Source organism: Odontesthes bonariensis, chromosome 14 (assembly GCF_027942865.1).
Source record: "Odontesthes bonariensis isolate fOdoBon6 chromosome 14, fOdoBon6.hap1, whole genome shotgun sequence".
Lineage (NCBI taxonomy): Eukaryota > Metazoa > Chordata > Actinopteri > Atheriniformes > Atherinopsidae > Odontesthes > Odontesthes bonariensis.
Window position 1 is genome coordinate 31,140,025 of NC_134519.1, and position 14,129 is coordinate 31,154,153.

General features: G+C 39.7%; 1 protein-coding gene across 1 annotated transcript; it reads right to left on the bottom strand.

Annotated features, from left to right (window-relative positions):
* Positions 1 to 729: 729 nt before the first annotated feature.
* LOC142399385 (Y+L amino acid transporter 2) lies at positions 730 to 14,084 on the bottom strand. The gene is made up of 10 exons (XM_075484008.1): positions 13,885 to 14,084; positions 13,116 to 13,648; positions 10,718 to 10,843; positions 10,491 to 10,635; positions 8,718 to 8,841; positions 8,451 to 8,554; positions 8,275 to 8,371; positions 8,014 to 8,163; positions 3,128 to 3,311; positions 730 to 2,879 (listed from the first exon to the last, which is right to left on the bottom strand). The coding sequence occupies exons 2-10, from the start codon at positions 13,633 to 13,635 to the stop codon at positions 2,785 to 2,787; spliced, it is 1,545 nt and encodes a 514-aa protein (XP_075340123.1). The 5' UTR covers positions 13,636 to 13,648; positions 13,885 to 14,084; the 3' UTR covers positions 730 to 2,784.
* Between the last annotated feature and the right edge of the window lie 45 nt (positions 14,085 to 14,129).

Sequence of the window (14,129 nt, forward strand, 5' to 3'; positions counted from 1 at the left end):
AGCATATCCTCAGGAAACCAGGCAAGGTGAGGACAAAGAAAGAAGAGGTAAACCTAAACTATCTAATGCAGATAAACAGTATCTCAAAGTGAGTCCTAGGAGAAATAGTTAAAGATCCAGCCAAGAGCTTACACAAAAAGCAGCCTACATCCAAAGTAGAGCTTTGGAATGTCCTACAAGAAAGCCTGGAGAACTATTCCTGAAGACGACTTAAAGAAATGACAGAAAGCTCGTAAGAGGGTTCAGGGTGTGTTGAAGAATAAAGGTGCTCATATTGACTTTCAAACTTGTTAGAAGTGTACAAACTCCTTTTTCCCTTATTTACAGTATACATCACTGTTAGCAAATGTTTCAATAAATCCCTTCCCCTATTTCCCTGGTAATTTATGAGGAAATTATGGGGTGCCTTAAACTTTTTGACAACATTGTTTATTTCCAACTTTTACCTTAATAATTAAAATGTTCATATTCATTTTAATTTAGCTCCTAAAATACATTGAAAAATATGTCAGAATAGATTTGAAAGATATTTGTGAAAATAACCATGAACATGAGGTGATAATGAGAAATGTGTGCTTTGAGTGTCAGAAACAGACAGAAAATATGTGTGTCTGATGTTATTTTACAGAGAAGATTTTCACTTTTCTGTCCGCTTCAAGGAAAATTAAAGCGGAAAATCAGAACCGCGACCGTTCTCACAGACATTCCTTTCTGACAAACTATGTCCATCTCGGTGCTTCATTAAAAAACATGTTTTCACTGAACAGGGTGATGCAGTGTCTGAGTTCTCCAAAGATCCAGCTGACAACAGCACAAACTTCTGCAGCCTGCAGAACCTGATGGATGGTAAATGATCTCTGATCAGAAAGTAATTTGAAAGAAGTTTGGTTTCTGTCTTCATTTTCTTGATTGTACTCTGCAATCAAATCTGTGTTTCAGGCAGTGAGCTGGTTGATGCCGAGGGATACAGACAGTTCAGCAACAAGTGGATCTGTCCTGGGTTTGAAACTGTTAACTGCAGCCTGTCCTGAGAGGAGTCTCCTCTGGTGACTTACTGAATTCTTCGTTAGAAGTGTTTTTTGTGATTTATTCTTTGTGACAATGTTTAAACATGCTTTGTACCTAAATGAAAACATGATGAAATTCAGCTCAAATAAATATTACACCAGTTCGGAGGCATTAAAAAACTTTGTTTTGCATAATTACGATGAAATAAAACTGAAATAAATCTTTTAGCGATTGATCCTCAGGAGCATTCATAGTTCATTGATAAACATCGTGAACAATTCGGACACAAAGCGAAGCACAATAAAGACATGGTGATGGTTTACTAACACACCGTTAGTTCAGACAAAACTGCTGCAAGAGAGCTTTAACAAAACTGGCTTTTATTTTAATTCTATCAACTACAATCAATTCTAAGAGAGAATACAGTTGTGTGCAGCAGTTTCTGCCCTATAGTGAGTAAAATATTATTTCCAAAGTTTGGACACATAGTATCACCTTCTTTGCCAAATATCACCTCATGTAAGTGCTTTTGAAATCACTGCTCTTAAGCATGGTTTAAATACAAAAATAATAAAATAAACAAAGTCTGTTCATAGCAGATTCGACTTAATTTGAGAAAAACTACATTTTGTCTTCATGTAGAAAAGTTTCTCAGCAAGTTACATTTCATATGTTTCATATGATAGATATGAAAAAAGACTTTTAAAAAGAAAAGAAAACACGAAGGACACATTGATGACATTGATGAAAAGGCCAAAATTTAAGGTAGCCCTTTGATATTCAGAAGCATTTCAGTCTGTGTAAAAAGTAATAAAATAAAGATAACTTGTATTTTGTACTTTGAGTTATTGTTATCATTCACATGCTCTGATTCCAATGTTTGAGGGGTCTCCAGTAAATAAAATAAATGATACAAAGTCATGAAATGCACAACACGTGGTTCACTAACATTTGATCTACATGCTACAGAGGGAGATAAACCAGCGCCATCTGCAGGCAGGAAATGTTAGAGCGGCAGCAGGTTCGTTCTGCAGTCATGCTGCTTTTCGTCTCCTGCAGGTGGAGCAGGTTGGTGTTTGTTGAACTGCTCTGACAGCCATGAAAGACGAAGATGCAAGAGAATGAACCAGTGAGGGAGTTCCCAAACAGACTGTGGAAATGTTCTGCTTAAAGTGCAGTGCAAAGACAGCATCATCCTTGTTGGCAAGCTTGATGAGATTGTACAGATACTGAGGTAAACTCAGTGTTACCATGAAGTCATATTTAGGAAAAATAAAATGCAACTGAACACTGAAGAACAACACTAAAAACAACAAAGTTTTATGGTGTTTGACATTTGGACAAATATTTGTAAGTAATTTATAAGTAATCAAAAAAGTTCCTTAGATGTATTCTAACATCAGTCACGCCTGCTGAAGCTGAAGACATGATCATTTGTCTGAATTCTTGGCATTCTGTAGAGTGTTTTTCAAACGACTGAAAATGACCAACTTACATCCAAACAATACGATGTTTGTTTCAACTACATTTTTGTTTTAAAAGTTTCAATCAAATCCTCAAACCTTCTGTCCTGCATTTACAGAGGACAGCAACAGTTTCTCATGCGAGTGTCCCTCCGTAGTGAGTCATTTGCATTGTTGTGCCTTTTTTAAAACTTGACCTGGCATAAGTCATCCGCACAGACATGGTGAACCTGTGCCTCACTGCTCTGTCCATGCAGCGCTCTCTACTCCAGCTCTCAGAAGCAGACGGATGGACAAAGAGTTTGTCTGCAGCTCACTGTGTTTTACCTCCTGCTTGAGCTTCTGTCTCAGTGTCAAACTCCGTCAGGCAGCAGTAGAACAATATCTGGGTGTATCTGGTGACGAAGGCTTGAGAAAGAAAAGGGGTAGAAGAGAGTGATGAGGAAAGATGGGGAGAGTGGAGAGGTTGAAGATGATTCTTATTTAGTTAGTGTTAGTCAAAATTTTAAACTTTAATCAAGTAAGATGTGCCTTCCTTTAGTCTCTTCCTCTTTACAACTTTGAAAGAGCCAGGCCAGAACAGGTCAGAATTTAACTGATTACCACTAAAAGATGTATGAAATGTTCTTTCATGCACATTTGAGTCTAAATCTTACTGTTTAGTTTGCTTATGAATCGAGGCCTCCTCTCCTCAGGCAGGTAAATGGCCACATAATAAACTGGCACCCCAGACAGTGCAATGCCAATTCCTATGAGAGAATTGATGGTGTCTGCGTACAGAGGGACGATGACTAAGAACAGGCTGCACAGACAGTAGATGAAAGGGAAGAACAGGGTCAGCTGTGGAGACAAGAACACACACATTCAGATGGTAGCCTTGAGTATCTTTGTGTGTCCTAACAAAAAAACGGGGCGCCATTGGTTGAAGCCACTACTTGAACTTGCATAAGCTGTTACAGAAAGTTATGTTCATAATCAGAATATATGAATCCATCAAACTTCATATTTAAGATAATCGGCCTAACATCAGAATGGGTTGATATTCAGCTCACTGACTGTGTGAGCTCAGTGTATCAGCAAATAGAAAAATATGGGGTTAGTTATAATTAGATCAACAGAGCATAGCTACCACAGACAAGAAAAAATCTGCCATTGAAGCTGCAAATCTCTTGAGATGCACTTTTGTAAGTCTGGGAAATATAGCCACTGAGATTTTTGCCCATTCCTCAAAGCAGAAGTGTTCCTTGTACAGCCATCTTTAAAGCCATTCCACAGATTCTCCATCAGATTGAGGTCAAGGCTTTGACCTTGTGACCATTTCAAAATGTTTAAGTGTTATCCCTTAAACCATTCAAGTGTTGCTCTCCGGGTCCTTGTCATGCTGACAGGTGAACCACTGTCCTATACTCAATTATCTGAATCAATGAAACAGGTTTTCCTCAAGATTTAACATGAATTAAGCGGCACTCATCATTCCCTTAATTCTGACCAATTTCTCGGCTCCGCAGCATGATGCTGCCACCACCTTGCTTCACTGCAGGGATTTGTGTATTTGTGGTTATGAGAGGTATCAGGTTTGTTGTGCGTGTAGTGTTTTGTTTTACTGGCCAGATCATTTTGCTTTAGTCTTAAAGGATAAGACCGTTTTTTTGACATTGGGCCCTTGATTTCACATTATAACATGATGTTCTACTCACCCCTGCTTGTTGTTGGTAATTTGGAGCTGTTCCGAAGATATTCGCGAGGCGTCTGGCTGCTCTCTTGAGATATTCGGCCATGAAACGGTTTCCTATGGGCAAGTTTATACAGGCACAAACTATGCTGTTTATAATTTATTAATTACTGTACACTAGCACTGATAACGTGGAGGTGCGTCGCTTACTTAAAAAAATCCGGGTTACTAATTTTGAATTTTAGCCGAATGAATAAATAGGCAGCAGGTCTGTGGGCTGTCTGTGGCAGTAGCACCACGAGGACGTCAGTAACACCCACTTTAGGACAAAAAAAAATCAAAATTACAGTAACCCGGATTTTTTTAAGTAAGCGACGCACCTCCACGTTATCAGTGCTAGTGTACAGTAATTAATAAATTATAAACAGCATAGTTTGTGCCTGTATAAGCTTGCCCATAGGAAACCGTTTCATGGCCGAATATCTCAAGAGAGCAGCCAGACGCCTCGCGAATATCTTCGGAACAGCTCCAAATGACCAACAACAAGCAGGGGTGAGTAGAACATCATGTTATAATGTGAAATCAAGGGCCCAATGTCAAAAAAACGGTCTTATCCTTTAAAACACGCTTTGTTTTTTTCTTTCTTTAAGCTCTGTTTTACTTTTCAACAAAGCTTATCTTTGTGGGGCGTACAGTTGACAGTGATCTTATAGGCAAACACACTCTGATTAATGACCGTCTTGTTTGAGTTTTCGCAGTCTTAGCAGGCTCGTTGTGATGCCTTATTCTTTCTGTTTTGTGATAATGGATTATTGGTGCTTCATTGCATGTTCAGTTTTCAGTGTTTTTATTAGCCAACCCTAATCTGTGCTTCTCTGCAACTTTGTTCCTAACCTTTTTGGAGAGTTCCTTATTATTCAGAGTGCTGCTAGTTTAGTGTTATAGCTGACTCCGAGGCACTTTCACACCAGGTGTAATTATCCCATTACGTTGAGTCCAGAAACTAATCAACTTAAATGAAAATGAATTAAACAAAAGGAAACAACACACCATGAATGATGAATACTTTTGGATCCTTTGTCCTATGCAGCACATTTGCATGTTTGCACTCAAGGATGTCCCGAATTGTATCATTTAGTTTAATTTGTATTTCTATACGATGAAAACACTTCTTGGTCTTTCCCTCTTGCATTTTATTAAATGTTATGTCTGATCATCCGGTAGAGGATAATGTATAACTGACAATACAGCGATGCAAATTTGCTGATATAAGTTATTTTTACTGTAACCTTGTTTGTTATTCTTGAACACAAGCTTGCCTTTTTTTAAATTAGTTGGAAATTGTCCAATTTCATGCTCTCAACTTTGTGGAAACAGTTTGGGGATGTTCCCCTTCCTGTTCTAACATGACTGCGCAGCAGTGCACAAAGCAAGGTCCATTAAACCTTTACTTAAAAAACCTACTCTTGATTCAGAAGTGTTGGCTCATTATAGACCTATATCCAATCTCCCTTTTATGTCTAAAGTTCTTGAAAAAATAGTTGCAGCTCAGCTTTGTGATCATTTACACAGAAATAATCTGTTTGAAGAGTTTCAGTCAGGATTCAGAGTGCATCATAGCACAGAAACTGCACTGCTGAAAGTTACCAATGGTCTCCTCTTAGCCTCTGATAGCGGACTTGTGTCTGTGCTTGTCCTGTTGGATCTCAGTGCTGCATTTGATACGGTCGATCACAGTATCTTATTACACAGACTTGCACATGTTATTGGGATTAAAGGAACTGCATTAGGCTGGTTTAAATCATATTTATCTGATAGATTTCAGTTTGTTCTTGTAAATGAAGAATCTTCCTCACACACCAGAGTAAGTCATGGAGTTCCCCAGGGTTCTGTGCTTGGACCGATTCTTTTTACTTTATACATGCTTCCATTAGGTAACATTATTAGACAACATGGCATAAATTTCCATTGCTATGCTGATGATACTCAGCTGTACTTATCTATAAAACCAGATGAAACCAATAGGTTGGTCAGACTACAAGCATGTCTTAAAGACATAAAGACCTGGATGACTCAGAACTGTCTGCTGCTAAATTTAGACAAAACTGAAGTCGTTATCTTTGGACCTGAGCGTTTCAGGGAGAAATTTTCTAGCTATATAGTTACTCTAGATGGTATTTCCTTGGCTTCTAGTTCTACAGTGAGGAACCTTGGAGTTATTTTTGACCAGAACTTATCATTTGACTCGCATATAAAACAGGTTTCTAGGACTGCCTTCTTTCACCTTCGTAATATTGTTAAAATCAGGAACATCCTGTCTCAGAGTGATGCAGAAAAACTAATTCATACATTTGTTACTTCAAGATTGGACTACTGTAATTCTTTATTATTGGGCTGTCCCACATATTCTCTGAAAAGCCTTCAGTTGATCCAAAATGCTGCAGCCAGAGTTTTGACGAGAACTAACAGGAGAGATCATATTTCTCCAGTTTTAGCTTCTCTTCATTGGCTCCCTGTTAAATTCAGAATAGAATTTAAGATTCTTCTCCTTACATATAAAGCTCTTAATGACCGAGCTCCATCATATCTTAAAGATCTCATTGTAAGATATTTTCCTAACAGAGCACTTCGTTCCCAAACTGCAGATTTACTTGAGGTTCCCAGAGTTTCTAAAAGTAGAATGGGAGGCAGAGCCTTCAGTTATCAGGCCCCTCTATTGTGGAATAAGCTGCCAGTAAATGTCCGGGAAGCAGACACCCTTTCCACTTTTAAGACCAGGCTTAAAACTTTCCTTTTTGATAAAGCTTATAGTTAGGGATGGCTCAGGTGATCCTGAAACATCCCATAGTTAAGCTGCTATAGGCCTAGACTGCTGGGGGGCCTCATCTGACACACCTTTCCTCACTTTACTCTCTTTATGTATATGTGATATTATTATGGTCATTAACTCGTGTTTCCCTGTTCCAACAGATATCCTTTGAATGGTGTTACAGTGCCGCCGTCGCGGTGGCCCCCTGCCCCCCTCTCTCCCCCCCCCCCCTTTTCTGTCTTCTCAAACCCCAGCTGGTCGAGGCGGATGGCCACCCTTCCTGAGTCTGGTTCTGCCAGAGGTTTCTTCCTGTTAAAAGGGAGTCGTTTCTCTCCACAGTCGCCTCAGGCACGCCGCTCAGGCCGGGAGATTGGACCGAAAAACAAAAAGTTTTCAGTGCAATCTGTTGGTTTTCTTAGCTAGGAAACTGTTTTTGAATTGGCTCTATATGAATGAATTGGATTATTTTATGAATTATGATTATTATTAATTAATTGAATTCCAATTGGCTTGAATTGGACTTACTATCTAAGTGCCTTGAGATGACATTTGTTGTGTTTGGCGCTATATAAATAAAAATGAATTGAATTGAATAAAGACATGGATGAGCGAGTTTGGTGTGGAAGAACTTGACTGGCCTGCACAGAGTCCTGACCTCAACCCGATATAACATCTTTGGGATGAATTAGAGCAGAGACTGTGAGCCAGGCCTTCTCATCCAACATCAGTGTCTGACCTCACAAATGAGCTTCTTGAAGAATGGTCAAAAATTCCCATAAACACTCCTAAATCTTGTGGAAAACTTGTCCAGAAGAGTTGAAGCTGTTGTAGCTGCAAAGGGTGGGCCGACGTCATATTAAACCCAATGGATTAAGAATGGGATGTCACTTGAGTTCATATGCGTGTAAAGGCTGATGAGCGAATACTTTTGGCAATATAGTGTACGTGAGTTTCACTTCCTGAAAGTCACTCATACATCCCCATGAGTTGCAGCACCATATGGATGCAGTGTACGGTATAAAAAATAAATGTGTGAATCTGAACAATGAAAATAACTTCACCTTGACAGGCCGGTGTCTGTCTGGCTGAGTGATGCGCAGGTAGATAAGGCCAGCCACAGAGAGACCAACATAGAACCAGTAACTGAAGCTGAAATAGTTGATGAGCTGAAACACGTCCTCCACGCACAGGAAGATCAGGCCCATCAGCCCCTGCAACCACACAGCACAATGAAAGAGGTGTTGCTTTTGTCCTGGATGAGCATGTGTGTGATAACCTGCTGTTTGTATGTTGGAACATGCTTGGTTTGATGAGTTTCTCACATTGAACACCAGAGCGGGTATGGGCGTGTATCGCTTCATGTGGATCAGACTTAGACTGTTGGGGAGGTGGCCCTCCCTGGCTCCAACAAAAAACAGCCTGCATAAAGGATAAAGAGGAAGGTTACTGGGAAATCTCTTTAATCACAAAGTGAGCACCTGCTTAGTTTTCTTAGTACCGTGATGCAGCGATGATGGAAGCATTGAGTCCTCCGTAGCAGGACATGGCCACTGAAACAGGGATGATCCATTTAAATGGACCCAGCACTGCATTTCCAAATGTCTGCAGGGTCATATTTGCAAGGGTTACTACAGTAACATGCAAAGAGTATTGCTTTAATTTTAGGAGACCTGTTTTCATCTCAGGGGGTTAAATAGCTTGGGTCAACCATCCCTAGCTAGAACAGAGCTATATTTAACTGCAGATGGTCGTGATGTTTTCTTACCACAGCTACAGCATCACTGGCCAGCAAGGAGGGCATGTCTAGAACCACATAGTACGCCACGTTGGTCAGCAGATAGATGATGGTCACAATGGGCATAGAGACAGCAATGGCCAGTGGTAGATTCCTACAACAGCAGACACAAATGTTAAAAATACAGCTATAAATCCACCAGAACGGTGTGCGCAGCTGTGCTACATGACATGTAAAACATATATGAAATGCCTTTTTAAATCAGCACTAATTTACATTTTGGCCATGTGGGGTCAGGGGAGACAATGTGGGAACACAATACTGACTTTTTCTTTTTCTTTATCATCAATAAAGTTCCGTAAATATTGATGATTACTAATGTCTATGTCTCCATGATAAGTATAATTCCCAGTAAGTCCTCTAATCGGTAGGTCCCCATAACTACTGCATCTATCTCTCTCTTATTGGTTAATGACAGAACAACACTTGTTCGAAACATTGCTCTTCCTGGTCGGGTTTCGTCAATAACATTACTCAGTTAAGGTTAACACCAAAATACACTAAAACACATTGTTTGGATCTGTTTGAAAGCTTTTTTTTTGTTTAGGATGGAGTGAAATGACTTTGAAGTACCAAATTGGCACCTATGACAAAAGCTTTTTGAATTCTTGAAATGCAAAGGAAAAAAGCTTTGATGCTCTTTTAGCATTGGGACCATTGGAGCATTCGTTATGAAAGGAAAGAGGATGAATAGGTCCCACAATGCCTTGAAACTGACACTTTCAAAGCAATGTTCCATTACTTTTAAACGGTTATACTGTGATTTATGTAACAAGCAGGAGGGTGAGTGAGAGCAGCCTGTGACACCTATGAAGTAAAAATGTTTATTAGACCTTTTTATAGTGATGGAAAACAATTTGAAAAGAATGTATTAGGTGAAATACTTAATGTGTTTATTTCAGTCTCATTGGTGTAAGTTCACATCAAAGCTGGATGTCAGAGGGGTTGGATTCTTGTTGCAGTGTGGTCATCTTATATAAAGTCGGTAAGAATTTCTATTACCAACTTTCTTTAACTTCTTTTTCCAACGATGTCAAGAAAAAGTGCTCAGGAAAAGACTATAGAAGGTCCTTTTTTGGACGATTAGTTTGTCTCTATTGTAATACGCCACTGTTACACTGCTAGTCACCATTTTGACACAAGAGACAGCATGTAGACCTATGGGTAGACCTATGAAAAGACAAATGGGTTTTTTTTGGAGGTGAATGGACTCATAGCTTTAAAATTCAAGTTTTTTTTAAGCTCTGCTTCGGTCCTCTGCAATTTCTCATGAAAGTTCATGAGCTCTTTATCTACTAAATATTTAAAATGTTAATCCACTCTCGCTGATTGGTGGTGGATGTGTAGTCTGTTGTTTTCTGTGGTGAGGCTAGACACAAAGAGAATTTATTCTAATTTCACATGTACAGAACCAATTGACTTCATGTTGATATAAAAATATATGTCATAGCGGCGTTCAATAAACTTTATTAAGAGTATACATTAGGTACGTCATGAGTTTTTAAAGAAGTTTAAGTGCTGAAAAGAAATGTTGACTCACCTTAATGGCATTATTTAATCTGCTCTGAGGCATGTCAGGCATGTTTAACTTTGCATTATCAGTACTATTGTCAAATATCAACAGTACTGCTGTGAGCAAATTTCCCGGCAAAAAGGAAAAATGACGCAATATTAAGAAAAAAATGTGGTGCACATGTCTCTTAGTGAGTGTTTCTGTTCATACAACATGTCTGCGTGGATCACCTCTCAGGATTCTGAATCTCCTCAGTGACAAAGTTGAGCGTGTCCCAGCCAGAGTAGGAGAAGAGAGCTGAGTAGAGAGCCAACGCTATGGCTCCCGGATCTGTGGAGGAGCCCTCAAATGGACTCTCAAAACTATTTGTTTCTCCTACACAAAGAGAAGTCAGAGTTTAAGGCAGGTGAAGTTTGCTTTCTTAGACCGATTCTTTCTTCTTTTTTTTTTCACTTACTGGTAGCTATTTTCAGGATTCCGATAATGATTATGAGGAAGAGTGCCATGAGTTTTGCGTAGGTGAAGATGTCCTGAACCAGAGTCCCCCACTTCACATAAGCACAGTTAATGAAGATGAGCACACCTGGAAAAAACAGAGGAGGAAGACGATCATTTTTAAAAAAAATTTTAACCCCTTGTCCTGTCCAGCATTATGGCAGCAGAATCATAATCTGAATGCCATTTATGCCGAACACATTTGCTTTGCCAAGGGAAGCTTTATGAATGTAAAGCGCCCCTTGATGCCCATCAACTGGGGGACATGGAAAAAGGGAGAGCAAAGAAAAAAAAAACGGAACAGAAATAGGAAGAAACAATCAGAGAAAACAATGAAAAACCAGACAAGCAGCTGCTACACCTGTAAAAACAAAACAGAAGACAATCCACGGCCTCTGTGGGGAATCCAGCCTTAGAGCCACCAGGAGCACCTGTAAGCAGACAAGCAGAGAACAAACACAAAAAACAAACACACAAACAAAAAAAAGCACAAGTAGTAGCAATTACATACAACACAACTGTGGATATGGATGACCTCAAACCACAGGACAACACAGCAACTGCTAGCGTGTGTGTGTGTGTGTGCATGAACATGCAATACAAGGCGGAAGGAGGAAGACAATAATAAAGATGTTAACTTATTCAAACACAGCTTTTCGAGCTGCTTCTGTAAACTATATTAATTGCTTTGTGTGTAAAGCAGTCTTTCTCTTTCACTTTCTCTTTCTCTGTCACTCCTGGGCCACAGTGACAAAATCACTGCTTCCCTCTCACCTAAATAGCACTTCTGCTTGCTTTAATCTTCACTGCACACAGACAAGCTATGAACCACAGTGTTGAAGTAACGTGCAAAAGTCTTGAGCCGTCCCTCATGTCTTTCTATTTTGCTTCCAAGGAGACATACCTTTTTCATCTTTTTTTCAAGTGGTCTTGAGCAATAGTTCTCCAGACTTTCTGCAGGTCTTTCAGGGGTTTAAGAAACTAAAAAAAAAATAAAAATCAGCAGAGACCTGACACAGGACCTAAGAGATGCATCTGGACCTTCAGTTGATCCGTCTACTGTTCACTGAAGCCTCATCAGAAATGGTCTCCATGGATGGGTGGCTGTCAAGAAGCCATTCTTAAGGAAGGGAAACAGGGAGAAAAGGCTGAGCTGTGCCAAATGACACAAGAAGTGGACTGAAAATCAGTGGCAACAGGTTTTATTGAGGGATGAATCTTCCCCAGAGCCCAGACCTCAACATTATTGAAGCAGTGTGGGATTATCTTTACAGAGAACAAAACAAAAAGCAGCCAACATCCAAAGAAGAGCTCTGGAATGTCCTTAGACTACTTAAGGAAATTACAAGGAAGCTGGTCAAAGATGTCTGTGATGAAAAATAAAGGTGATCACATCAAATATTGACTTTCAAAGTCATTAAAATTTTATAAACACTGTATTTGTCTTATTTTCAGTATTTCGATCAGCTTGAATAAATCACTGCACTTAGTTCACATTTTCCTTGCAATAAATAAACAAACTAGAGATGGCTCAGGACTTTTGCACAGTACCACTGTATTTTACAGGACAGGTGCCTATGTTGGTTCCACCTACAGTTCAATGAATGGACAATGTATGAATATGCCATTTATATTAATGCCATTTTGTCATGAATCCTCCTGAATCTGCAGCAGCAAAGCTTGTTTAACTGCACTTGTTTTAAACTCCTGGAAATTTTCTATGACTGCTTCACACTGAAAGGCACACCATGTTTTACAAGTTGAACATGTTTTATGTGAACCTAATAAAGCTCAGATACTGAGTAAGAAGCTGATATCAGAAGGCAAAATTAGAGGCTGTAACATTAGATCACTTACGTGCATCGTTTTGCCGAAGACAGTTTCAATGTCGTGCAAGAATGGACCCTATGATACAATGGAGTGGAATCAAAGAATTGATGCCAAATAAATGGTGGCCATAAAAAGGTTTTACGTTCCATGAAAGGATGACATAATTCTAATTTTATTACATGTTTCAGCTTTTTTTTTTTTTTCTTTTTTTTTACCCCTGAAGAGGTACTTTTTCACAAAAAGCCAAGACGAAAAGGAAAACTTGGGCCAGAGTGAAATTTTCTGACACTAAGAATTAGTAAATAAAAGCTTTCATGCCTCTATTTGTCTGCAACAAGCAGCAACAGCCCAGTTTTGAATGTTTTGTTGCAATGAAAGCACATTTAGAACTTTCGGATTTAAAACAAACAACCCAGATTTTAATCTTAATTTCAAGAGTAAATCCATAAAGGATACATAAAAATAGATTACAGAGCTGGCGGCTTTGTAATCTATTTCACACACATTCCACACACAGGAGAGTTTCTTACAAATACAGGCTGCAGCAATGAGTCGGACACTGTCATATGGGGGCTGGCAGGTGGGGTAGAAAGACTCCACCAAGTAGTTGGCGAAGGTCAGTGAAATCACTGCCTGACTGGCCGGCTCGATCAGCAGGATGGACGTCCACAGACGAATGAAAGCCAGGAAGCCACCAAACGACTCCAGAATGTAGGCGTAGCTGGCTCCAGATTTGGTGATGGTGGTGCCGAGCTCGGCATAGCACAGAGCTCCAAACACTGAGAAGATGCCTCCAATAGCCCAAATCAGCAGTGACAGCCCATAAGAGGCGCTGTACATCAGAACACCCTTTGGTGAGACAAAAATCCCTGAACCTATCATATTGCCCACTATGAGGCAGATTCCATTGATGAGAGAAATCTCCCTCTTCATCTGCATTTTCTCCTCTTTCCCACCATTCGGAGCCTTTAAGTCCTCCTCAGATGCAGCCGTTGAGCTTGGACATATTGTCTGTGACATGACCCCGATTGTCTGCCTGAGATCCCCCATTAGTCCAGCAGTGCTTATGTGGAGATAGAATAGAAATAATTAGATGAGATTGTTCAGAATCACTGTCACAAAACACTGAAACTGTAGAATTAATACTGAACAATATGGTGTTAATGTCCAAAATAGAAGGGAAGGTTATTTATAATCTAAAATCTCTTACATAATCACCCCAAACTGTCAGACAAAAAAACAATTGCTTCAGTAATGTAATTTACTCCCTTCAAGACAAAAGGATAAAAGTCACTTCACCTTGTTAACAGAATAATTTAGTGCGTTTGTTCTTCTTGGCATGTGGAGTTTCTCTCAGGTCAAAACTGCTCCTCAGACACAGTCAGACAGCTCTGAGATCACTTCTGAGAGGTGGCAACAGTCGGTCAATGTTGCAATCTGTGCTCGCCGGCACAAACACAACCTGTGTTTTTCCAGCACCAGGCGAGCCGCACTCTCGTGTTCCCCCCGTGCTATTTTCAGAGACAAGCAGACCCTGTTCCTGC

Coding starts and splice junctions, on each gene's coding strand:
- LOC142399385 (XM_075484008.1), bottom strand. CDS start 13,635: ATGGGGGATCTCAGGCAGACAATCGGGGTCATGTCACAGACAATATGT. Junction 8,164..8,274: donor TACCCGCTCTGGTGTTCAAT/GTGAGAAACTCA, acceptor GTGTGGTTGCAG/GGGCTGATGGGCCTGATCTT. Junction 3,312..8,013: donor ACAGACACCGGCCTGTCAAG/GTGAAGTTATTT, acceptor TTGTCTCCACAG/CTGACCCTGTTCTTCCCTTT.